Genomic DNA, 25,861 nt, shown 5'->3' with positions numbered 1-25,861 from the left:
TTCTATTTCATCCTGTTCCCTCTTACACACTTTCTTTCTTCTTGTGTCATTACATTTACACAGAGAAGAATATGCGTGTTTGTGCACTATCCCTATGAATGAGTGAAGAAACCCTGCTGAAAATACTGAAATAATCCTAAAAACATATCTCTTCAATGTATTTTAGCTTGGGAGAGTCAGCACCACTTCTTTGGACAGCTCCTTGAATATAAAAAAACAAAAACAAATCCTGCCTTTAACTGCTTTAAATCATTATTTAGCATTACATTTATCCCCAAACAATCTTTGGTTTACTAAAACACACCTGTTAATCAATTTATGCAGAAATTGGAAGAGCTGAACATATTTTATTTCAATAAATATATCAACAACTTGTGGAATCAAAGCATCTAGCAAGTTACCAAAACTGTTTAATATGCTTACAGCATATTTTTGTTGTTTATTTATATTTTGATTTTAAAATACCCTAAGGTTTTTGGATCTAATGAACATGATACTGAATTGCATTTCTCAGAAATTTAAAGACATAGCACTTTATCTTACTATTAGACTTGTTGCCAAGTTCAAAAATAGATAAGAATAATTTGGGATGTTATTTTACTATTTATAATTAAACATATTCAGCAGAAGGGGAAATGTAAAACTCAGCATAGATTTATGCATTGTAGATCGGTATTTAAAATGGGCAAACTCATTTAAAGCACAAATGTCTAGAATAGAGCTGCCCTTCAGTGTTATTTTGATTTGTATGAAAAGTTATGTCAGTTCTTGTTCCCTGTGCATTGCAGAGTACAGTGTGAAATTGCTTTCCTCTCCAATTACTTGACTGATGAAATCTCTCCCCATAAACCTGTATGCTTTTTAAAAATTAAATTGACTTCCACAAAATAGTGGGTAGCCAAAATAGTGAACATTTGTGAACATTTCCTAATTGTAGGTGTTAACAGATATTCGGATTACCACATTTTATCTGAATCATAAGTAAATGTTTTTTAAATCCTCTATCTACAGTGTTATTGACATTAAGCTGACAAAGCAATTTGAAATGTTGGAGGTAGGGTGGTTTTTGTTTTTTTGGTAGTACAGGTAGAACAATACACAATGTAAGGTGTAGATGTGACTGTGTGCATGAATTTGTGACTTGTCTTCACCAAAAGACATAGGATGTTACAAGGTAAATTATCACCCTCATTTTCCTAGGTTATATCTTTTTTCCCATCGGCCACTGTCCTCAAGGATAGACTTTTAATAACTAAAGCCATATATACTCTGGCCAGATTCCATTTCATTTAAATCTGCTTTCATCGTCCAGGATATAATTAAGACATTCTAATAGGAAAAAAGTAGACATTTTACCGATATCTTTCATGATGTAGGAAAAAAATAGGCGCTGAGATACTTGCTATGTGATCCAGGTTTGTTTCCATTTTCCCTGGAATCTGAGCTGTAGTAAAGTCTCTTCCTTGACCACCAGCCTTATTCTAAAAATCTTTCCTCAATCTTGTCCTTGTTCTCCAGCAGGATGGCTGTAGAGTCCACTGGATGGGTTCTATGACAGTCTTCCCGCCCGACAGACTAGGTCAAAACTTTGGCCACACCCTTCCTTTGGGCGTGACTCCAGTTTTGACTTAGTCTCGTAGCCTGATAGCAGCAGAAAATTTAGCTCCACAGATAGTCAGGAAACCTATTTTCTACCTTAATTAGCCAGTCATCTGAATTCTCAGGGAGCACAGGAGGATGATCCCGGTTACTAAATTGGAGCACCGAGCCTGTCCGTTTGAGCCTTGTGGTGAGCGTATCGGTGCAGATTGCACTGAGAAAAGCCCCCTTTAACGTTAGCCTTGCTCTTTTCGTTTTAAAAAAAAATCAAACAGCTGAGACACGCGGATTCCGCGGCCCTCTGGAGCGACCGGCAGGTCTGCGGATCGCCGTTTTTTCGACCGGAGAGGAAGCCTTACAGCCCTTCTCGTCAGGAAAGAGCCCTTTCCTCCTCAGCTGCAGCGCGAAGGGCCTCGCGATCTCCGGAGTGCCAGGCAGATCCGCGGATCACTCTCCTCCGCAAATTCCTGCGTTGTCAATTTAAAAGGGGGATTTTTCTTGACTCCCCCCCCACTCTTGAGACCAACCTTCAATTTGCCTCAGCGGGGTTACCAAGAGCCTCAAATCGCCATTTTAGCCTCATGGTTTTGGCAGTTGGCAGTTAGGGGGCATGGCCTTCCCCTTCATCACCATTTTGAGCGTGCTTACTGCTGTAATCCATTTTAGGTGGTTCAACCACCTGGAGTCTTTTGAGAGCAGGCTGATACTTATCTATATATAGAGAGATATATTTTAAAAGAAGAGAGAGAGGGAGAGCGAAGTTTCACTCCCTCGGGTCTGCTTTTTAACAGCCCATGCAACGGGGGACAATACAATAATTCCATCCAATCACCTCTTGCTTAACCTGTGATACTACTAATAATTAACCTTGGTGAAGGAGTGTGAAGGAATTGTCAATTTCTCCCAGCTGTTCTTTAAGGTGGCCTTTTGTCACTGGCCTTACAGGGCCCTTTTTCCCTTCAGAAAGGTACCTGTCTGTCTGGCCATAGTTTGTTTTCAGAGTCAGGCTTGCAGCCTTCATACTCTGCAATTTGATCTGTGTGTCAGTGTTTTCCCCCATTTCAGGTATTGCCTACTCGGGGTACCTGGACACAATGGCAGACAGTGTCTCGCATTCAGCTACACAGGGTCCCCAGCCACCCCCCCACAACATCAACAACAAAAGTGCAGATCCACAGAATCTGATGTGGGGGGGAAGAAGAAGGCCAAAACAAAGCACCTTACCCAAAGGGGACCCTCTAAAACAGCTGAGCGAGAGGCCTCGAGGAGACATTTGGCTCTAGAAAGACAATCCTCCAGGGTCCAGAGAACCAGACCCAATGAGGCAAACATGGTTTCCCCTGCCCCATTGGTGGCCCCTATACCAGAACCTACTTCCCAGGAAGTCCTTAGATCTTGGTCTCCTCAGGGGGAAACCGAACAGATGGATTCCTCTCACTCCTCCTCACCAATATAATCACCGGACCATACTCCCACTATAGCTGCGTCCAATGACAAAGCTCAGGAGGACATATGGTCTGCCCAATTTCAGGCATTCATGCAGGATGCCTTTTCTCAGTTTATGGCCTCTAAAGATCAGATAACTTTTCAACCATCCCTTAAGGGACGAAATAAGGCTCCGGATACAAATATCTCTGAGATCTCCTCTCAAATAGGAGAGGGGGAATCAATAGATCTGGACATGAATGACATGCCTCTTTCGGAGGATGAGGGGACCACTCCTGAGCAGGCAACAAACTCTAGCCTCTTTGATCCAGCTCTTCTCAAATCACTTTTAATAAAGGCAGTCTCTACGGTCAATCTAACCTCAGTTCAGGATGAAAATCCTTCCACAAGTAAGGAGGCAAACCCTCTTTTTGCCCAAAAAGTAATACAGGACAAGTATATTCCTTGTCCAGAGATTTTCCGCTCCTCTGTAGAGGAGCAATGGTTTTCCCTAGCAACTCCACCTGCACCTAACAGTGTGGAGAGGAAACTATTTAATGTGTCTCCTTCCTTTTCAGACATGCTAGAGGTTCCCACAGTAGATAGTCCTTTGATTTCATTATTCTCCACTTCTGCGATTCCAGGAGACATGGCGGAGGCCTTGAAACCAGAGGACAAGAAATTTGAGCACTCCCTCCGTCGCTCCCACATGGCCGCAGCCTGGGTGGCCAAGGCGGCAACTTCCTCGTCATTCTTCGCCAGGGCCTGTATTATGTGGCTTCGCGAGCTGCAAACCACTGTACCTCCTGATCAGGTCAGAACTCACCAAACTTTGGCCAAAATACTGGCTGCCTCACAATTTATGGCTGATGCCTCACTTCACGCAACCAAGTATGCAGCAAGGTCAATTGCTGCCACAGTAGCCTCCCGTAGACTACTGTGGCTTAAAAATTGGAAAACAGACCTAAAGGCCAAGTGGCGGCTATCAACGTCCAAGTACAGTGGGTCACTCTTGTTTGGATCCATTTTGGATCCACATGTAAGCGAGAGCAGTGACAAGAGAAAGATTCTAGTCCACCCATCAAAGAAGCTGGATAGGAGAGGCACTCAAGAATTCCGGAGATAGGGTTTCTGCCCAGGAAACTCCTGGGACTGGAGACAGCCCTTTCGATCAGGGCAATCCTGGGACTGGTCTAGAGGCTCACGATCCTTCTATTCGAGACAGGATCATTCCCAGGATCGCCCAAACATGGGAGCCAGAGGCCAATCCCAATCCAGGCGTCCCTTCAGAGGATCGGGAGCCCGACCCTTTAAACGTCTCAAGTGATGCCAGGCAAGACACTCCCATAGGGGGTCGGTTGGGGAACTTCATCGAGGTCTGGGAGCAGACCACCACCGACACCTGGGTATTGGAAACAATCAGGCATGGCCTGACCTTAGAGTTTTACTCTCCCCCACCAAACCGATTCATCAGGTGTCCCATTTCCAGAAAGACATCCAAAGCAAGGTTGGTAACCTCGGCCATTGCATACCTTTTGTCAATTCAGGCCATAGAAAGGGTACCAAAGGAAGAGGAAAGGAAAGGATTCTACTCCATCCTCTTTGTGATCCCAAAGACATCAGGAGGGTGGAGGGCGATACTGGACCTAAAGGGTCTGAATTATTATGTAACCTACAAAAGGTTCAAAATACAGTCCCTAAAGTCCTTTTTGGCCAGTATCAGGAAGGGAGACCTCCTATCCTCAATAGATCTTACGGAGGCGTACTTGCATATTCCCATCCATCCCAAATACCGCATGTTCCTCAGATTTACCTACGCAAACCGGCATTACCAGTACAGGGCTCTACCCTTCGGACTCTCCTCAGCTCCAAGGGTGTTTACCAAGATTCTAGCAGTCATAGCGGCCCATCTCAGGTTGATGCCGGTGCGCGTACAGTTTTATCTGGACGACATTTTGATTCAATCCAGCTCACACGAGCAAGCAAGATTAGACCTTCAGACCACAATCCGCATCTTGCAGGATCACCGATTCTCAGTCAATCTAGAAAAGAGCCATCTCACTCCCACAAGGAGGCTTCAGCATCTGGGAGCGGTGATAGACTCATCCCAGTGCAGGGTATATCTTTCCCAGGAGCGTCGAAGCAGCATTTCGAAGCTGGTTCATCAGCTTCAGAGAGACAAGAGAGTACCTTTGATACAACTCTCGAAGCTCCTGGGGAAAATGATATCTTGCATGGGCATTGTGCCATGGGCCAGACTCCACTCAAGGGAGTTACAGTGGTTCCTCCTCCCTTATCAGAGAGGGAACTTCAGTACTCCAGCAGGAGGGTCTTGGTACCAAATCTCTTACTGAGGTCCCTGAACTGGTGGATATCACCCATGATGCTCAGGGGAAACATATTCAGGGAGCCGACCCAGCTCACGCTCACGACAGATGCGAGTCTATTCGGATGGGGAGCCCATCTGGGAACTCAGATAGCGCAGGGCCAGTGGAAACAATCGGACCTCACTCACAGCATCAATTGGCTGGAACTTCGGGCCATACACCTGGCTCTATGCCAATTCTCCCACCTAGTAACGGAAGACACGTTCTCGTTCTAACCGACAACGTGGCAGCAAAAGCCCATGTCAACAAGGAGGGAGGAACACGATCCATGGAACTGATGCAGGAAGCATCAGCTCTAGCTCGGTGGGCAGAAGCAAATTTGAGTTCCATCAGAGTGGAACACATCTCAGGGGAGGCAAATCTCCAGGCAGACTCCCTTAGCAGAGCCAAGGTGGACCAATCGGAATGGCGTCTGGATCCGGCTCTGTTCAAGGAGATCTCCCGGAGGTTCAGGCAACCGCACCTGGACCTATTTGCCACTCCGAAGAACACGCAACTACCCAGGTTCTTCTCCAAATTCCTGACTCCGGGGTCGGAAGGAACGGACGCTCTCAGGTGTCGGTGGCCGGCGCAACTCCTGTACGCCTTTCCACCACTCCCATTGATACCGGCGACCATACGCAAGTTGATCCTGGAAGGTGCAGAAGTACTCTTGATTGCTCCACACTGGCCACGGCATCCATGGTTTGCAGACCTTGTGGATCTTTCAATGTCACCCCCGTGGAAGATTCCCCCGGACTGAGTAAGACTCAGTCAGGGCAAGCTTCTCCATCCAGACCCTCAGTGGCTGCAACTAGCCACTTGGCATTTGAGCGGCAAAGTTTAGCCATGCAATCCTATTCCTCAGGGGTGATATCGACCATACAAGCATCAAGACGACCTTTGACAAACAGGATCTACGACGCTACATGGAAGGGGTTCTGCAGGTGGTGCTTTCTACGTCACCTAGATCCAATTTCAGTGTCTATTCCCAATATCTTAGACTACCTATTAGAAGGACTTAATAAGGGCCTATCAGTCAACACCATTCATAGACAGGTATCGGCCCTCTCAACTGTACTTTCCTGTGACAACTTAACTTCTCCGTCGCAAATCCGGCGATTAGCGCCTTTTTAAAGGGAGCAGTCAATACTAAACCACCTGTTATACACAGGTATCCATCTTGGAACTTGCCTAAAGTTCTTCAAGCCTTGACTTCAGCCCCATTTGAGCCTCTCGACTCATGTTCTCTCCATCATCTATCCTTGAAGGTAGCCTTTCTAGTTGCTATCACTTCAGCGAGAAGAATCTCTGAACTAGCAGCATTATCAGTCAGGAAGGATCTCTGTACCTTCTTCAGGGACAAGGTGGTCATCAGACCGGACCCTACATTTATTCCGAAGGTAAACAGCATCTTCCACAGATCTCAGGAACTGACTCTTCCTGATATCTGTCCAAATCCCAAACATAGGCTAGAACATAGATGGCACAAACTGGACGTGCGTAGAGCGCTGTGTTACTATGTAAAGCGCACTTCGTCTTTCCGTAAGACGGAGGCTTTATTTGTTTCCTTCCAACCATCCACTATGGGGAAGAAGGTTTCATCTTCTACCATAGGTAGGTGGATCAGAGCTTGTATAGCCCAAGCCTATGTCTCTCAGGCAATTCCAGTGCCCCCACACGTGACTGCTCATTCAACACGCAGCGCAGCCACATCAGCAGCTTGGTCCACACAAGCCTCAGTGGAGGAGATTTGTAAGGCCGCAACTTGGTCCTCTCCTTCCGTATTCGTTAAGCATTATCATTTAGACTCCTTTGCCGCAGCTGATGCTGCCTTTGGTAGAAGAGTGCTACAGCAAGTTGTTTCTGCTCAGGATCCAGTGGCCTAGACACTCCCTCCCAGGGGGACATTAGGGCTTTGGTATGTCCCATCCCGTGGACTCTACAGCCATCCTGCTGGAGAAAGGGCATTGTCTTACCTGAACGCCTGTTTTCAGCAGGATGATGTAGAGTCCACACCCCCACATGTAGAAGGTCTAGGCAGGCATCGAACAAGGAGCTGCTATATATATAAATTCAACAAACAACTCGTCTCAGTCAAAACTGGAGTCACGCCCAAAGGAAGGGTGTGGCCAAAGTTTTGACCTAGTCTGTCGGGCGGGAAGACTGTCATAGAACCCATCCAGTGGACTCTACATCATCCTGCTGAGAACAGGCGTTCAGGTAAGACAATGCCCTTTTTCTCAGATCAGATTTTTAGGGATAGAACTGTGAAGTAGTTTGTCATTGCTTTTTTCCATAGGGAACTTTTTTCAATTTTCCAATCAGTCCTGATAGTTTCTCACCCAGGTTCTAACTGGGGCCATTGCTTAACCTTCTTTATTTAATTAATTTATTATTTAATCTTTATTTAGATTAGATTGCTTCCTCTGTGCTTTTAGAGATGCATATTAAAATTCTCAACTTGGTGTGTTTAAGCTTCGGATTAATCTAGCTCCATCTCTTGGGCTTATATTCTTGCTTGTTTCCAATAAACAAAGAAATTAAAATATGTACAGAAATCCTGGAGAAAATGGAGAAGAATTCTGTAAGTAAAGGTGAAATCTGAACATTATTGAAAGGATCATGATTTAGAAAACCATAAAGGCTGTTAACTGCCTATATTAGATCTGGATGTTGAGAAATATTTAATTGTGTTTACCTTTCTTGGCAACAGGATACACTTTCCATTAGATGTCTGTAACTGTTTCCTTAATTCTTTCCAATTTTCTTACTAAATAATGACTAATTCATATAATACCTTTTTTCCTTTGGTGATTTGCACCGGTAGTACTTCATAACAGTAAGAGATTTCTATTGTGGTTTTTTTTAAACAGATGTTCTTGAAGGCTACAATGGAACTATTTTTGCATATGGTCAAACGTCTTCAGGAAAAACACATACTATGGAGGTAAGACTGAAATTTAAAGTTGATGTAAAGTTTAAAGCTGCCTTTCACTGCTGTTGTGCTTTTCCCAGGAAAAGATGCAGTTACTTTAAAGCGATGCGGTAGATGCACAGTTTTGGTTTTCTATGAACTGTATAAAAATGGAATGTCATAGATCAGAGCTCCCCAACTTTTCCGGGTTGGTGGCCCAGAGGGAAAGGGAGAAGCGGGGAAATATGCTTGCACATTCCCAGGGCCCAGTGGCCAATAGGCCATGGCCCGGTACCAGGCCACGGCCCATAGGTTGAAGAACCCTGTCCTAGATATCAAATCTCTTCCAAATTGAGACTTGGGTAGAAATAAGGACTTTCCAAAGTTGCCAGGCTGCAAACCTGTCTCCTGATCATCTGGATAGCTGCAGGAGGCCATGATAATGTCACCAGAAGAATGGGGAGAATTTGGGGTGATACTCATACACTTTTGGGAGGTGTAAAGGGGAAAAGTAAAGGTGGGAGGCCCCAGGGGACAAAAAAATTCTATACTTATCTTTATCCCCACCAAAAGGACTGAAATTAGGCAACAGCCTTTCACTATCAAAATAATTGGATTATAGTGGTGTGGTTGTGGGTTTTTTCTAGATTTCCAGGACATGTTACCTCTACTTCTATACTGCCCAAAAAGGGCCATTTTGTCACCAAATTGCACCTTCTTAAGATGTGAATGAGTTTCCTGTGGTCCTGGGGTTACAACTTACCCACCCGTTTTTAAATTATATTTTGGTGATTTGCTTGCATTTTACTTCATTAAGAAAGAAGCAGTCCCTCAAATTATCTAAAGGAGGGGTGAAATAAAGCCACATTAATAAATAGACATTCTGTTTGCCGCAAAAGGGAAATCAATCTTTTTTTTTTTTAGTAAAGCAATTGATTTTCTCAATAGAATGTCTACATTTCTCATTAACACTTTTCCTTATTACCTTTCAGAGAACAGATTTGTAGTAGTGTCAGGCAAAGGGATTGTCTTCAATTTCTCTATAGGGAAATGACACATAGATCACGTTGGCAGTTACAGGCTCAGATTGCAATAAGGAAAAAAAGGAGAAAGGCATCAGCAGCCTCTTTTTATATGTGTCTCATTACAAGGATTTAAATCTATCGTATGGTAGATGCTTTTAAATCCTCTTTTTAATTCAATCCTTCTTATGTAATGTAAAGCATCCCTTTCAGAGGGAAGTCTCTGTAAGGATGGGGAATTACTCATTCCTCAAGTTAAAACCTTTACTATGAAATACTTCATATTTCAAATGTTAATCCTTCAAGATTTTCAAGCAATAAATAGCATATGGGGATTTTGTTTGCCATGTCCTCCAAAAAGACCATAATAACATAAAAGTAAATCTGACAATTGCCTCTGAAGGTTGAAGTATTATAAAATGACCTTCATTTTAAATTATGCACTCAAAGTCTAAATTGGGCCCTTTTTAGAAATTCTCAAATGGATATGATCAACAACGAGTCATTCAGTCTTAAGACACTTGGGAAACAGTAGTCAAATCATTTCTTCGTAGCCAAGTGTTTATTGCAGTGTAATATATGGTGTCATCACAATCCTCTATCTTGTTAGAGGAATGTTGTCTGTTACTGGAACATCCTTTTATTTAACAATGTTTGCTTCCCACATGTTACTTGCATACAGACAATTTAAAAGGCAATGTCAGAGTCAGACAACTATTCCAAATTCTGTTTTTCATTTTTAATTTTCTTAATTGTTTAGGTTCAAATTCTTTGACTCTCCATGCAAAAAAGAGCTGCAGCTGAGAAATATGAAAGGGATTGATGTGCTAGATTTTTTTGTGGGATATTACTGTCAACACTGCTAACATTGGATGTTTTTGCACTGACAACAGAGGGAAATGTAGCCATCTTTTACCTTTTGCTTTTAGAGTTAGATGATGCTGGGAGGGGGGATGTGAATGAGAGTCCTGCTAAACATAACAATACTAAACCTAGCATGAGAAACAAGGTTATTGTAACCAGAGCTGATAAGGAATTGGCGGGCTGGAGAACTGGAGAGGAGGCCTGCGCTTCACGCTGATTGGGGGATGTGATTTATGACTGTTAATTGAAGGAGGGAATTGTGCTTTCATACTATGTACTCAGAGGAGGGGAATTCAGTTTTTGGCTTCGATTATGCAGTGCCGATATTATGCTATTCAAAATAAAGATTCTTTAAGGTAAACAATGCCTCAAAGTTCTTTTGAAGAGTTTCATTTGTCAGAATCATGACAATTACACTGCTCAGGTATTGGCATGCTTCTCCATGTAAAGCAATGAATTGGATTAAAAAAAATGTCTCAAAAATAGTTCGAAATAATAACTAAATACAGTTTTTATGTGGCAGCAGCCATTCGAGAGTTCATCTAGAAGATAAAAAAAAATTGGAGTCTACCTAATTGCATTCTTAATTTTACCTCCCCAAATATATTTATAATTATCAGTACTGCTTGATTGGCTTCCTTGATGTTCAACTCAGAGGTTAACGTCTTCTGGATGGTATAATTTCTGCCCTTTGATTATCTAAATCAAGGGCTCTTTTTCATTTTTACCAGCTCTGCATATCTTCCAGTATTCCAAATATAGTTATAGCATAAGGTCCCACAGAGATCAATTTGGTAGTTACTTTGGCGTTCAAATAATTTTAAATATTTTGGAATTACTATTCCAAGTAAACCTTCTTTATAGAATAACCATTTTAGAAATGTTTTTTAATAAAGATATAAATAGATGGTTTAAAATTGAAATATGTGCATGATGTAAGTGAGTAGAATGGAAACTTTATTGATTTAGTCACCTGACCATATCAAAATTATAAAACCAATACAAGTGTGCAAGAAAACACAACGAAAGCAGAAGAACATATTCATAATAATTGTTCACCCTTACAATGAGCCCTTTGATTTATAATAAGTGTTACTAGTGACATGCAGGTTTGTCCCTTATAAAAAGTAAGACACTCTTACAAATGCTGTAAACATGAATGGCTATTAAGAATATTGATATTTGAGATCAGGTCATTGTTTTTACATCGTTTAAGCCATGGCAAAAGGAATCTGGATTCTCTAAAACTGCAGAAAGAATTTCTAATTAAAACGTATTTTGATTTACAATTTGTTCCAGATACATTAGTAGCATCTAAAACATTTAGATTACAGTCAGTGTTAAATTGTGTTCTGAATACTAAATCTACAACATTTTAAATAACCGATTATACATTATATTGTCAAGGTTGATATCAATTATTTGCAATAACTTTTGGATTTAAAAATGGGTTATTCCATATTAAATCAATGATTAAGCTCTTCAAGAAGATTATCTTAAAGATGTATCTTAAGCTCTCATGTTTTTGCACTATTTTAGTTAATATTTTAATAGACTTGTCAACTTCATTATTCTAGAACTATAAAATAAGAAAGGGGGCACTCAGACATAATGATATGAAATTGTCTTGCTATTATTCCATTTTGATTTTAACATATGCAAGCTGATTAATTAGGTTTAACAAAAAGTAATTTGGTTTGAATGTAATTTTGAATCTTATGCAAAAATTTTGGAAATTTCTGTTCACATGCAAAACAATAGATTCTATTGTTCACAGGTGATAATAAAAAAGCTTATTTTTTTACAGTGGAAAACTAGTGCTGCCCTAGAATTTCAGGAAATTGCAGGTTATCCAGATAACCCAGATATTTCATTTCTTATCATGATTTTTTCCGCCTCTAACCTCCATGTCAGAAAAGAGTTCAATCAATTTTATGTTTCATATTCTTAATTCTGAAACCGAATAAATGTATATTGAATTTCTCACATTGGACTATAATGTGAGTAATTGAGATAGAAATTTCTGAAAATTGGTTTGCATCAATCTGCTTCTTTTGAAATCTGACGTTAGTGCTCTGAGTCTATGTTCTTTATTCCCTGAAATGATTATATCCTGCAATTTGTCTCCATTCATTTTCTCTTATATTCTTTATTACCAAGCACACTTTGCGAAGTATTTGAGTCTGCCTGAACACACGTGAATATCTGTTCGTAGCCCTGCAGAGTAATAATCAATGAATTTTTATATCTTTTCAGTTTTAAATTTCATATGTCTAATGAAAAATATTAGGTTCTGATGTTTGCAACATTCTTCATTTTGTGGGGAGGATTTGTATGATGTCCTTTGTTCTTGAAATCATTCTGTGTATCTACCTGTATCCCTGGATACATATACATATGTATTAAGAGCCCAGTATTTCAGCCAGAATGACCACGATCTTAAAATCATGAGGTGAAAGAAGACAAACCACATTTTCCATTCCTTATTTTCATATTTCATGCTTTTGTTATGTTTCTACTATTGACGCCAATAGAGTTTCATTATTGTAGCCCTGGCTAATTTCTACCTCTGGGGAAAAAGGCATGTAGTCAGGAAAAATATTTTTTTCGTTTTTTTTCTTTAAAGGTCTGAGTAAAGCAAAGGAAGCTGATTGTGTATAAGACGCTGCTGGCATTAAGCCTGACCAAACAATCAGCAGATTTTATTATTTCCATCTTCCATTCTTCCATTTCTCATTAATTTCTTACTATTAGGTAATTCAGTTTTAGTATTTAAGATGGAAGTCTCCCTTTTATTTGTTTTTAATAGCTTGGTTGACATTATTACTCTATGTTAAAAAATAATGACTTGGTTTTGGCTTTGCTAGAGCTGGAGGTGAACTGTGGATTGATATTGGACTCCGTCATAGAAATTCTGTGGCACTGTTTAATACCAGTATAGTAACATCAATATAAATTAGCCATCTTAATTAGGCTTTTCCTTGAATAAGTAGTAGATGACTACTTTAATTTCCAGAAAATGATATGATTAACTTCATTTTCTTTTTGCGCTTTTAGGGGAAACTGCATGACCCACAGCTGATGGGAATAATTCCAAGAATTGCACATGACATCTTTGATCACATTTATTCCATGGATGAAAATCTAGAATTCCATATAAAGGTAACATATAATGATCAAACTTGGGGGGGGGAACCCCATTGTGAATATGGTAATCTCTTTCCTTGACATTTACTATTCTCCATATGTATACATTTTTGTTCCTCAGAGAATAAATTTGGATTTATGGTTTGTCACCACACAGTTGCTAAGAAAAGATTCTGCCCTCCCATTCATCCATTTTTTGGGACAATAACTTTTTATATCTGCATTATTGGTATTAAAAGTGGATATTGGGTGATTAATTTTCTCAAATGTACCTTCAATAAAATTAAACCCAGTAGTGAGATTAAAAAAAAAACCTCAGTGCAAAATCTGGACATCATAATATCTCTAGTAACTCAGTTTTCTAGACAAAATGAAGACACTTCTTTTGGAGCAGTGGTTCTCAACCTTTCTAATGCCGCGACCCCATAATACAGTTCCCCATGTTGTGGTGACCCCCAACCACTTATACATCACTGGGTGCCAGGGGCATGGCCAAAGAAAAGGGGGAAAAATTGGCGGACAGCCTTGTTTGGCGACCCCCTTGAAATGGTCGTTCGACCCCAAATGGGGTCCCGACCCACAGGTTGAGAACCACTGTTTTGGAGTATAATAAGCATAAGCAGTATATTTGGAATAGTTCAGTCTGTATTTTACTATGGAAAGAAAGTAGTTACATGTCACTCCAGAACATACAATCAAAATTTAGGAGTTTAGTATATTCTGCCTTTCATTGAGCTATTGGATGATCCTGGAATGAGAAATTATGCTTGATTTGATAGAATTAGCATTGCAGTGTGTAGATAAAATGTTTTTTGATTGGCATAACATTGAGATATCATAGTAAAGTAACAAGCACAATTAAAACAACAAAAAAGCAATTTGTTTTTTTAAAAAAGAATACACTTTATCTAATAGCAATTATTTGGATTGGGCCATTTTTTATTGCTTTGCTAGAAAAATATAATGTCCTCATCAATAAGAGTGCACAAAATGTTACTTAGATTAGACATTTATGTCAAAAACCTGATCTATATGTATTTTAAGACAGAGTAATATTCAGCATTTTTTCTAAATTACCACCCCACACTAATAACTATAAAGATTACATTCACATGTCATGCTTAATTTCTAAATAGTTCATTAATAAATTCACTAGGTCCTAATGTGCATAAGTTCTTTCCAGAAAAAAACCAATGTTACTTCCAAAATACTTATCCTTCTTTGTGTTGGTTAAGCGCTCCAACCAAATGCATGACACATTATTTCTGGATGACATGATTACTCATTGGGGGATGCATTGTTGATGTCACTTTTCTAAGAAGAAAAACAATTTGGAAAATGAATTAAATTCTCTGATAAGGAGCTACAGAAACATACAGATTTGCCTAATTTACTGGTGAAGACATTTCAGGGTTTAGTTTTAATGATGTATCCAGATGGCCTCTTTTTTCTATGTATTGTCTTTCAGGTAATTCACAGCAGTTCTCTGTTTAATTGGGACTTCCTTTTCCTTTGGTTGATTTATTGTTGTATTATTGTAATAATGTTGATGAATGCTAATCACCATTAGTTTTTATTCTAAAGTTTACTGATTTATATCTAGATAATATTAATTGGGCTTGGTAAGTAATCTACTAGGCCATTGGATTTAAATTGAAGCAGCTTTTTGCATGAGCCACGGTGGCGCAGTGGTTAGAATGCAGCACTGCAGGTTAACTCACTGCTCACTGCCAGGAGTTTAATCCTCACCAGCTCAAGGTTGACTCAGTTTTCCATCCTTATAATTCTTAAATGTTATTGCTATTGATAGTTGTTGCTTGCACGATTCTGACTTTAATACTTACAAAAATCTTTTACATCATTGGTTCTCCAGTGCTGCATAAATTGTTCTTAACAAGCATATAAAAAGCCATCTCATAGTTGATCCTATTTATGATTTTCACTAGTGTAGCAAAGATTTAGTTATATGAACATTTCTTGATGGATTAGCAACACTAGATTTTGGATTTAAAGAAACAGACCTTTTTTGTAGGAGAGTCATTGATAATGTAATTTTTTATATACAATAGCCTTTTTTAAACTGTCTGGATGTTAAACAAAACACTATGCATGTTTTCCATAACTTCTTAAATGCAAAAATGGAAGAAAAATGTATTTCTAATTAGCCTGTTCAGATATTCTTAAATTTATCCTACATGAGGTCATATAATAAAATCAGCTTAGCTTCATATTGCTAGGACAGCATATATAAATGAACATTAGTCAGTAACTGGGTAATCTGAATATACAAAAGAAGCGTCATTTGAAAACAAGTGTTTTGGCTCTGAAACAAATGTTTATGCAATGTATGCTTTTCTGGATAAAATGTCATTGTTGAAACATTGCTCTTTAAATAAAAATAAATGAATAAGAATTTACTCAGACACATAGCTATCCTTATATGATGAAAAAATGGGAAGGACAAAAAAATCTAATTTCAAGTAAATTGTATATGAAAAATATGTGGGGGGGGGGTGGAGATTTTAGACAAAATGATTACATTAGCTTGTTAGTTATAAATTCCTGATGACAATACACCTCTGGCAGAAACCCAAAAGTCAAGTAAAAGTGATGATACTAGACTTATAAGCAAACTTAAAATACAAGCACTTTGGAGAAATTCCAAGTTAGACTAGGAATCAATAATTATTCATGCTTGTTAATAATTTATACAGAAAGTACAACAGTATAATAATTTATGCAGTTTTTTAAAGAATGCAGTGAGATTGTTTTCCAGTCTGAGGCCAACAGTTTTTTTTTCTAGATAAAATTTATGAGCATTTATTCATTCCCTGTTTTGTTTTTTAAATAAAAGCATCTGAGCTGGACACTCAGAAGTACAATTATGTGCATGTTTACTTATGAGTAAGTGTCACTAAATACAATACATTTATTTTCAATAAACCATGGAGCAATGAGCGAGATTCTCATATAATTCCTCCTTCACTCTGCAAAATCTTTCCCAGTTTGCTTTGTACTGGTTGCAAATTATATTTTCTAAGTTGAAAAGAAGCTTTTAAATGACAGGTTGTGATCTTTCGCAGGTATTCTCAATGCAGTCTCACAATCTTTGGGGAGATTGACTATTGGACGATTGTCTATTTTTATTTGCTGGGGAATTAATTTTTACTATGTTGGGTTGTTTTATTGAGCTTGCATATTGGAAGATCTCTTAAAACAGACATGTCAAACACAAGGCCCGGGGCCAGATGCGGCCCGCAAAGTGGTTTCATGTGGCCCCCGAAGCCATACGGAAACAGTGAGAGAACGGCCCCCACTGCCATGGCCCTGGCCCTAGCTGCATTTCTTGCCTGTTTTTCTCCCTTCCTCATCTCAAATAATTTCTCACCACTCTGTACTTAGGAAGGAAGAAAGGAAAGAAGAAAAGAAGGAGAGGGAGGGTCTGAGGGAAGTCCTGTCTTAGTCCGGTCCTGCTGCCCTTTTACCATCCCCTTGTCCCCTCCTCCTGGCCTATCCTAGGGTCTCCCATCCTATTGCTAAGGAAGCTTTGGATACAAAGCCAGGTCTCCTCCCATGGAGAGGGAATGGGCCTCCCTCTAACTTTGCCCTTGTACCCATCATGAGCAACCTGGCTAAGGAGAGCAAGCACAGCAGCAGCAGCCTTGAGGAGGAGGTAAGTGCAGCTGGGCACCCCCTTGGGGAAGTGGGTGCTGCAGGTGCTCGAGGGCCAGGCTGGGCATTTGCTGCCCAGGGCTCCCGGCAGCCCGCACCACCATCCAGCCCCCCCACATGGCCTGAGAGGAATGGTGAGGCTCCTCCAGTGGACCATGCCTTGGCACTTGCCCTGGTCCCACCCCCTTCTTCCAGAGACCCTCAGATTTGTCCCACTCCTGCCCAGGCCCCCACAGGCCCCCTTGACGCAAACGATGTAGAGCTGGCAATGCCCACCCAATAGGCCACAGCCACTCGACGCCCACCCTGTAGGCTGCACCCACCCTGGCTACACCCACCCAGCCCCCGAGGGCAACCACAATGCTGATGTGGCCCTCAATGAAATTGAGTTTGACATCCCTGTCTTAAAAGATTTCTTCCAAAATATTTATTGTGAGTGTAGGACTTTGAAATATAAAACTAATGCTTTATTTCCAATTTTGGGGTGTGGTTTTTTTACCCTCTTTTTGCAGTTCCATTCTTGCAGATCTTTCTATATTGAAGTGTTAAATTCTCCTCATCTCATTTGGTAGTATTCTAAATGTTATTTTTGTGGGACACTATGCCCTTTGTCATGGTTGATCCTCCTCTTACCAGAATGGGACAGCTTGCCATGGCCAACTCACCGCTGCCGATTCACCATGGTCAACTCACCATGGCCAGCTCGCCGTGGGACAATTCAACTATTTTATTTAATTATTTAAAATAATAAAAAATGGATTTTAATATTTGTCATTCACATTTCATTTTGTCCCTCCTTTTGCATCCTTTCCTTAATGATTCTATTTCACTATTTCTTCAGTATTATATAACTTTTGTCCTGCGGCAAGTTGGCTGTGGTGAGTTGGCCAGAGCAAGTTGGCTGTGGCTAATTGGCCTTGGTAAGTTGGCCATGGTAAATTGACCGTGGTGAGTTGTCCTAGACCAGGGGTCTTCAAACTTGGCCCTTTTATAACTTGTGGACTTCAACTCCCAGAATTCATCAGCCAGGCATTCTGGCTAAGGAATTCTGGGTGTTGAAGTCCACAAGTCATAAAGGGGCCAAGTTTGAAGACCCCTGTCCTAGACCCACTCTTACTGCTGTCCTCATAGCTTCCTAGCCTTTAATTGCCCTATTCTTAAAATCCTTTCAGTTGATAAGCAAAGCAATCTATAATAATCCTCTCTTGATCCCAAATCTGCTTATGGCTCAAAATTAACAGATGCTGTAGCTCAAGTCTTCCATCTTGATTGTTCCTAATTCCAGTTACATTGGGGAACTTGTTGTTGAATGATGGGAAATATATTATGCGTGTTTAAAGACACCCTTTGTATTGCTGTGCCTTTTTATGCTGTAGTCCTGAGTCCTACAGCGGAAGGAACTAATTAATATGGTAAAACCCTGATGGATATTGATCCAGTCTTAGGACAATGAACATTTTCTTCTGGGGGAACATCCTGTACATGCATAACGTAAAGGAATATAGAGATATGATCTTTTCCAAGAGCATTTAAAAAAAGTACTTGTGGAGTCAGCCTTTGCTATAGTTGCCACCCACAGTATATGCAATATAGCTCCAAATAAGCTCCATAGACTATACATGTCTTGCTTGCTCATTGATAGGGAAAAGTCTGAGATCTTTTGGTGAGATGGGCTGTTATAAAAATTTGATAGATAAATAAATAAAATGTATGGTTTGAACTCGTACCAAGTCAATCCTATTAAGATTTGCAATTTCTTTAAAAATAATAATTTCACCAGTTACTCCTTTCTGAAGCTTTAATTTTATCTCATAATTCTTTTCTGCTACCGACACAATGTTGAAGCTATTATTTTAAAAGGAGACAACGCTTTGGCAGTGTTACAGATAATTTATTAAATCTTTTATATAGCCAACTAGGATAATGCTTTTTTAAAAAAAAGCCTCCCATTTCAATTTTACCCTTAATCAAATTCAGATCAAAATGTAATGAGTATATCCAATCTTAGTTGGAACATATGCAAAAATATATTATGATATAAATCTGCTGTTTGCAAATAGATCAGCTCCTGTCTTTCACAAAGGAACCAGTGAAGAGTTATTGGTAGTGAATTCAATCCTTTTCTTGTCCCTACTTTATTTATTTAAAATATTTATATAGCCACCAATCTTTTAACCAATTCCAGGTGTCTCCCAAAGAAAGTTCCACTTGACTGTTGAGGTGGGGGAATAATTCCATTCTTTTAGCTTTTCAGGGATTTGGAAACTTATAGTGGGTAATGTCCAAATTCGTTAGGGCCCAGCATGCTCCCATTTAATCCTGGTCACAGTAAACATATTCACCATTCATTTTAGCTTGATGTTTATACATCAGCAAACCCCAAAACAGCTAACTGGTAAAAGTAGGTAATAATTATATTATTAATTATAATTATATATAATATATTTATATAATTATAAATAATATACTTAATAATTATATTATTAATATATAGCTAGTTATAATATATAATTATATCTAGCTATGTCCAAAGCTATGGCCACCTAATGAGAAGGAAGGACTCACTGGAGAAGGGCCTAATGCTGAGAAAGATTGAGGGCAATAGAAGAATGGGACGACAGAGAATGAGGTGGATGGATGGAGTCACTGAAGCAGTAGGCGTGAGCTTAAATGGACTCCAGAAGATGGTAGAGGACAGGAAGTCCTGGAGGAACGTCGTCCATGGGATTGCGATGGGTCGGACACGACTTTGCAATTAACAACAACAATGTCCAAAGGACACCAAACGTTCCAAAGTTACTGGAAATAGTACTGTGATTAATCAGCCTGGATAGCAGCTTTTAGTTGTTAGAGCCTTAATATTTTAATGTCCATTAAGAAGAAGAAAAGAGATTGTAAGTAGGACATCAGGCGATGCCTCTTCTATTCTGGCCCATTAAAGAAACATTTTGGTCTATGGAGATGGCATATCCTAATGCCCAGAAGCAATCAACAAAAACATTTCCTGAATGTTTTCTCTTAGTTTGAGTGAAACTGCTGAATAAATATATCCCCTATGTTTTCAAAGAACTTTTAAGAATCTATTTGATAGTTTTTCTCTTCTTTTTCAAATGAATTTGTAATATCAGCATGCTTTCATATTTAGGTTTCCTACTTTGAGATTTACCTGGACAAAATAAGAGATTTATTGGATGGTAAGTAAAGCAGGGTTTTATTATTTTGAATGTATCTATTAATAGTTGTCTGTGATAGTTTATTTTGTTTTGTTTTCTAAAATCTGTACTTAGCCCTGTATTAAATCTGTCCTTTGTATATTCACACAAAAATTGCCATTTCTCCCACATTGAACATTTTAGGATTATTTTAATCACTGAACTCTGGAGACCCTCTTTAAAATGGGCTGTCAGAATCCAGAAAACAGGGTTGCTTGGATGCTTGTGCCTTTGGGATCATCAGAAACTATTACTGAAAAAGAAAGAATTCTTACAAAAAAAGAATTAGAGATGGATGACATTTATATCTAGAATTAATATACAATCCTTAATATTACAATTAATATAAAATTACATGTATGATATATTCATATCCTCAACCAACTAACGTCCCATGATTCCCCCTATACATTTATTCCTTAAACAAAGCACAGATCACGAGTCCTTGTCCATAATTATTCTTCTATAAAAGTACAATGACTTCCCGCCCCACATATATACATATCTTAATGACTTGGCTAAAAAAGAACAACCTGTGATAGAGATCTATTACATATCCCAAATTTTGCCCATTGTCACCTCTTGAACCTCTCATTAGGAGTTCTGTGCTAAGTGCATGTAATCTAATTCTCCTAAGATCCTACCTTCCCCCTTTAATATTAAGGAGAATATTATAAGCATAAATAGCATTCTTTCCCTTGTCAAATGCAGGTTTTCACTTCCATATCTTTCTCGTTCTTTTGCAGGAGTCATTCTCAAGGATATATTTCTCATCCACAGTGTCTGTCATTCTGGCATTCTCCCAGTCATCCTTTTCATATTTGCCTTTAGTGTAATTCCACAGAGTTTTGCAATACTCTATAATGTAATTAATTCTATTCTACTTGAAGCAGTTTCCATACCCCCTCTTTTTTTCTAAAAACTTTCTGTTCCTTCTCTCAGTCTACTTTTGTTTCATTTTCTGTCCACTTTCCCTAGGATCACTCACAGTGCTACCAAAAATGTCTCAAATTAAGAACGTGTGCTCAACTTGTAGTTTCACTAATTCAGTCAATCATTCATCATAATCAAAAAAATATCTATCTAAAGTATCTATGTCTATCTATCTATCTATCTATCTATCTATCTATCTATCTATCTATCATCTACTGATCTATCTACCTACCTAATCTATCATGTTTCTATCCTTCATATAAATATAGATTTACATTTAAATCAAATGTATTTGAAAGAGCTAAGCCATTTTAAGTAGATAGTCCTCAATAATCCTGATCTCCAAACAGTCCAATAATGTGCTGTCTTACCTTGTTCTCACCCATCCAGTCATGTGATCGAGCAGAATAACTTTTTCCTATTGACCATTTTTATTCAGAGTGTAGTATTGTTTTCTTGCACATTCATATTTGATTCTTCCATTATAACTTCCTGGAGTTTTACATGCATTTATTTACTTACTTTTTTATTTACATCTCGTTGCAATCTATGAATCTTAGCAGCTTCCATAGAATATAATAAAGGGGAAAAAAAATCTATGGTTCGACAGGAGACAGCCTAGGCACCAAAAAACAGTGTTCCTGTTGCCTGCCATAAAGCTGTGAAATTCCCCAAGTGCCCTTTAGAAACCATTTGGATCCATGAGAACAAATAAAAGCACAACAAATAACTAAAAAAGCAAAGCCCACACATGATTGGGAGATCCATCTTTATAAACACTTTGGCGATGGGGAAATATCTCAGTCCATGGATTTCTACTGGCATCCACAGTCGATATCAACATTTCTTATGTTCTGTCACATATTTTAACCTTTTAGCCTTTTCATTCTTAATTAAACTTGCATCTTCACTTCTGTGTTTTATCCAATCCACATCACAAGATCAGATTAGCTTTGTACAAAGCTATTCTGTCCCTCTACTTTCTCTTAACTTTACAACTTTATATCTATCATTCGTTTCCTTCAATATATTTTTAGCAGACGCTCCTTTTAACAAACATACATGCGTATATTTACTTTCTTTCTTCCATACATTTTTGCAGATTGAGTAGTTTACCTCAGATAGTCTAAATATCAGGGTAATTGTCTGTTCCAATGGAGGGAGATGATCAATTATCAAGCTTGGTCATGAAGTCCCTTATTAGAAGACCTCCTCCAAATTGCAATCTTCCATATCTGCTATTTGTCCCCTGGTGGATCAATAGATGTTGACCTCTGCCACCCTGCTTGGCTTTGGTCAATTAAGATTTTCACATAACACTTTTTTGTAAGATAGAGAATATGTAGATTAAGTTACCAACCTTAATGAAATCCTTACTATGTGCCATATTCTTATTTAACGATAAGTTAGTTTTGGGCTACTATGTCAGAAATGTTCAGCTAGATTCCAGTTTTGCAGTTTTTGCAGTGGAAACTAGGATCTTTAATGTAAAAAATTTTATTTTCTATATTTTACTACTTTATTATTGAGAGTGATCTCCATAATTGTTTTGTTTTAAATGGATTACTTTAAGAAGCATTTTACAGCTTTATATAATTATCAGCCAGGAGTTGTAACAGCCATTTAAAAGGAATGAAATGGCATAGTTTAAGAAATCTGTTTTCTCCCCTATTTTAAATGCCAGTTCTTTGTTCAAGAAGATTCCTGATCTCATATGAATAGCAAAATGTTGTGTTCCTCTGTTCTTTCAATTTCCAGTTTTGCATTCTGCTTTATGGATTTTTTAAAATGATTATTTCCCAGGACATCCATTTGGAAAAGCTTGACTTAACTATTTTCTAGAAATCATTATTTCATCCATATTTTCTATTTGCCTGATGTAGCAAGCCTTGGTTTAACATATGGAAGATTTCTCAGAAGGCAGACATACAACTGATGATGTTTGGGCTGAGAATAAAACATCTGAATAGGATCTAATAGCCACTTAATCCAAAAAAAAGACCACAACATTAGTTTTGTTTGCATTGTATCCCGGCATGATTCCAATCAATAGTGGAATTGGTCCGTATCTTGTTTTTGCCTTATATGTGATATGCAATTCTATACGCATCATAACAATAAAGCTTATGGCCATTTTACACTTACCTTAATTTGTTTGTATTTCATGTTCCTGAGCCTTTCCCTAATCCTTAATGTGAATATGCAAAACATTACTTATTAAATCATTCCAGTTGTTATTTTGTACCTAAACCAGCTAATAGGGTATAAAGCCCATTTGGTTTGAAATATGCAAATCCTAGATGAAAACACTTATTGCTGATTTCTTGTGTGGAAGCATATGTTTGAACTATAATACATTCAGATTTTCTTGCCAGTCATCCAATTTATATGCATCATTAATTGATGGATGGTCCTTTATGTTTCTTACAGTTTCAAAAACGAATCTTGCAGTACATGAAGACAAGAACAGAGTCCCATATGTCAAGGTAAAAGCCATAATAGGAAAAAAAAAACCCATTTTAGTTATTTAATTCAAATACACTCTGAATTAGTTTGTGATCACATTTACTTTCTTTTTAAAATACGTGTGTCATCTTTCTGCAAATACAACCAAGGTGACTTAACACTAAGAACTCAAGGTAGTCACTGAAAGCAAATAGTAAAATATGCTCAAGGTTGAATAGATTAAGAGATCCTGAATAAGAGAAGCTAAAGCCATAACATGAATAATTCCATAATAAAATTGCCAAAGCAGTAGTTGCAGTATTATACAAAATAATGTAAATGGAAAAGCATAGTAACTAAATTTAGGAATGTCTGCCTCTTAAAGGTTAAGTATAATTTTTTACTAGTAAGAATATTTCTGTTTCTCTGAATGTCTCTAACAATATATCAGTATGTCATACTGATTCCGGATGAAGGGAAAGAGTAGTTTGTTTTTAATCAACTGGAAAATCTATGCTTTAATTTTGTTAACCTCCTAACAGCTCACAAAAGCATGCTAGATTTTCAAGATCTTATTAGCCAGATTAATGTAAAAGGAAAAGTGTGTTAGGCTATAGAATCCTTGGAATTACTTATTTTATTTTAGCATCCCATTTATCAATACATTTGTTAGAGCAAGGATTATTTGATCTTCTTGCTGTTACTTTCTACCCTGGGATGGGAGGAAAGGACAGCCCTGTAATATTTTGCAAACTACAATCCTCCTTCCTAGGTGCCATTATTCCTTTTGTCTAAAAAGTTGTTTGTCTGAAGTATTAATGAACAAGTACTCTGTATTGTAGCTTCAAATGAAGTACTTTCTTGAAACTGCTTCCTAGGCAACATGGTTCCTTTGCAACATTTCTTCAGTGCATACTTTACTGAATTTCTACAGAAGAAATTTTGTGGCCTCTGTATACAGTGTATTGAATTTCTACAAAAACCCTTTGTCATTATTTCCTCGTGAGTCTGCTTTGTAGACCTCTGCAGAGCTCATGCTTGGAAAAAAAGCTGAGGAAAATGTTTTTCATCCTTCTACCAAGAGGAATCCCAGGTTAGTCACCTTTGGTAGGGATTATCCCACTGCACGCACTGGAGGTGGCCAACCCAACACCCCAGAGTATCTCCATGTTGAACTATCTCCAAGGGTTAGCAAGCAGTTGAAAGAAGACAGTGATGTGATATGACTTGCCCTTTTGTGCTTCTGGCATTCTCTCCTTTGTTGACCAGTGGATAAAAGAGGCCAGCAGTGCAGAAAAACTCTTTTCACACTGCTGGGCTGTCGCAATAGCTCACTAGTACTGTAGGTCAGTGGTTGTGAAAAGTCATCAGTGTGGAAAAGTTGCTTTCATGCCAGTCACCTTCTCCTGATGCTAAAGCCACCCAGCCCTAAGCCCTTCAACCTGTTGAGTTCTTCGATGAAGCAAATCAGTTTGCTTTAATTGTTTCATCAAAATGAGTTACTGGATATAATTAAGGGGTTTTTCTTTATTTTTCCCCAGCATGTTGCCAAATGTTCTTTGAGCTGAATTTTTCAGGATCCGTAGTGCCCTGTGTTTTATCTTAAAGCATTTTCTGAAACAAAAAGTATTTTTAAATTAAAGCAATTCTATTAGAAGTTAAAATGATAAAATCGTATCAAAAGATTATTAAGTTAATTTAGCCTGGCATAGCATTCAAGAATAATTCATTCATTGTACAATGAGGTTTGTAAAGTAAAGTGTTTAGCAGGATTATTTGAATTGCCAATAAATAAGAAGAATCTGAACTGCACATTTAGGAAAGCTGCAATAGGTCCTTCTTTTTATTCTTTACCTAATTCATGTTTACCTGTTTGCTCATATCTCATATTTGACAGATAATTAAGAGCAGATAACCTGAAATAACAACTTGTCTCCCAAGTCATAAAATATTTTAATGTCCGAATATCCCTATCTATACTCCTGAGATGGAGTTTGATAAAGTCATACTCTAAACCTGTAGTGTCTTATTTAGCAATGTTTCTATCATTCTTGAGAAATTTGCCTATCATGAAGAAGGCTTGCATCACACAAGCCCCCCCCCCCATTTCCTAACCCTTGCCACACCTCCTTGGCATCCTAGTGCACTCTCCCCAACCTGCACCACACCTCTCAGGCACTCCCTTGCACTATCCCCAACCTGTGCAAATTATCAGTGTAAGTCAAGGATTACCTATATTATTTAAAATAAATTTTATTG

The 25,861-nt window shown here is 38.6% G+C and overlaps 1 protein-coding gene across 1 annotated transcript in view; it reads left to right on the top strand.

Annotated features, from left to right (window-relative positions):
• The window catches only part of KIF5C (kinesin family member 5C), a 116,712-nt gene that overhangs the window by 41,309 nt on the left and 49,542 nt on the right, over window positions 1-25,861 (top strand). Inside the window, exons 3-6 of the mRNA XM_039327904.1 lie at window positions 8,267-8,340; window positions 13,251-13,355; window positions 20,158-20,206; window positions 23,588-23,643. Coding sequence (XP_039183838.1) covers window positions 8,267-8,340; window positions 13,251-13,355; window positions 20,158-20,206; window positions 23,588-23,643 — 284 coding nt within the window. The remainder of the gene's footprint in view (window positions 1-8,266; window positions 8,341-13,250; window positions 13,356-20,157; window positions 20,207-23,587; window positions 23,644-25,861) is intronic.

The sequence above is a fragment of the Crotalus tigris genome, unplaced genomic scaffold (genome assembly GCF_016545835.1).
Source record: "Crotalus tigris isolate CLP2741 ecotype Arizona unplaced genomic scaffold, ASM1654583v1 scf7180000024369.3102671, whole genome shotgun sequence".
Classification (NCBI taxonomy): domain Eukaryota; kingdom Metazoa; phylum Chordata; class Lepidosauria; order Squamata; family Viperidae; genus Crotalus; species Crotalus tigris.
Note: the sequence above shows the minus strand (reverse complement) of the source record. Positions and strands in the feature narration are given on the sequence as shown.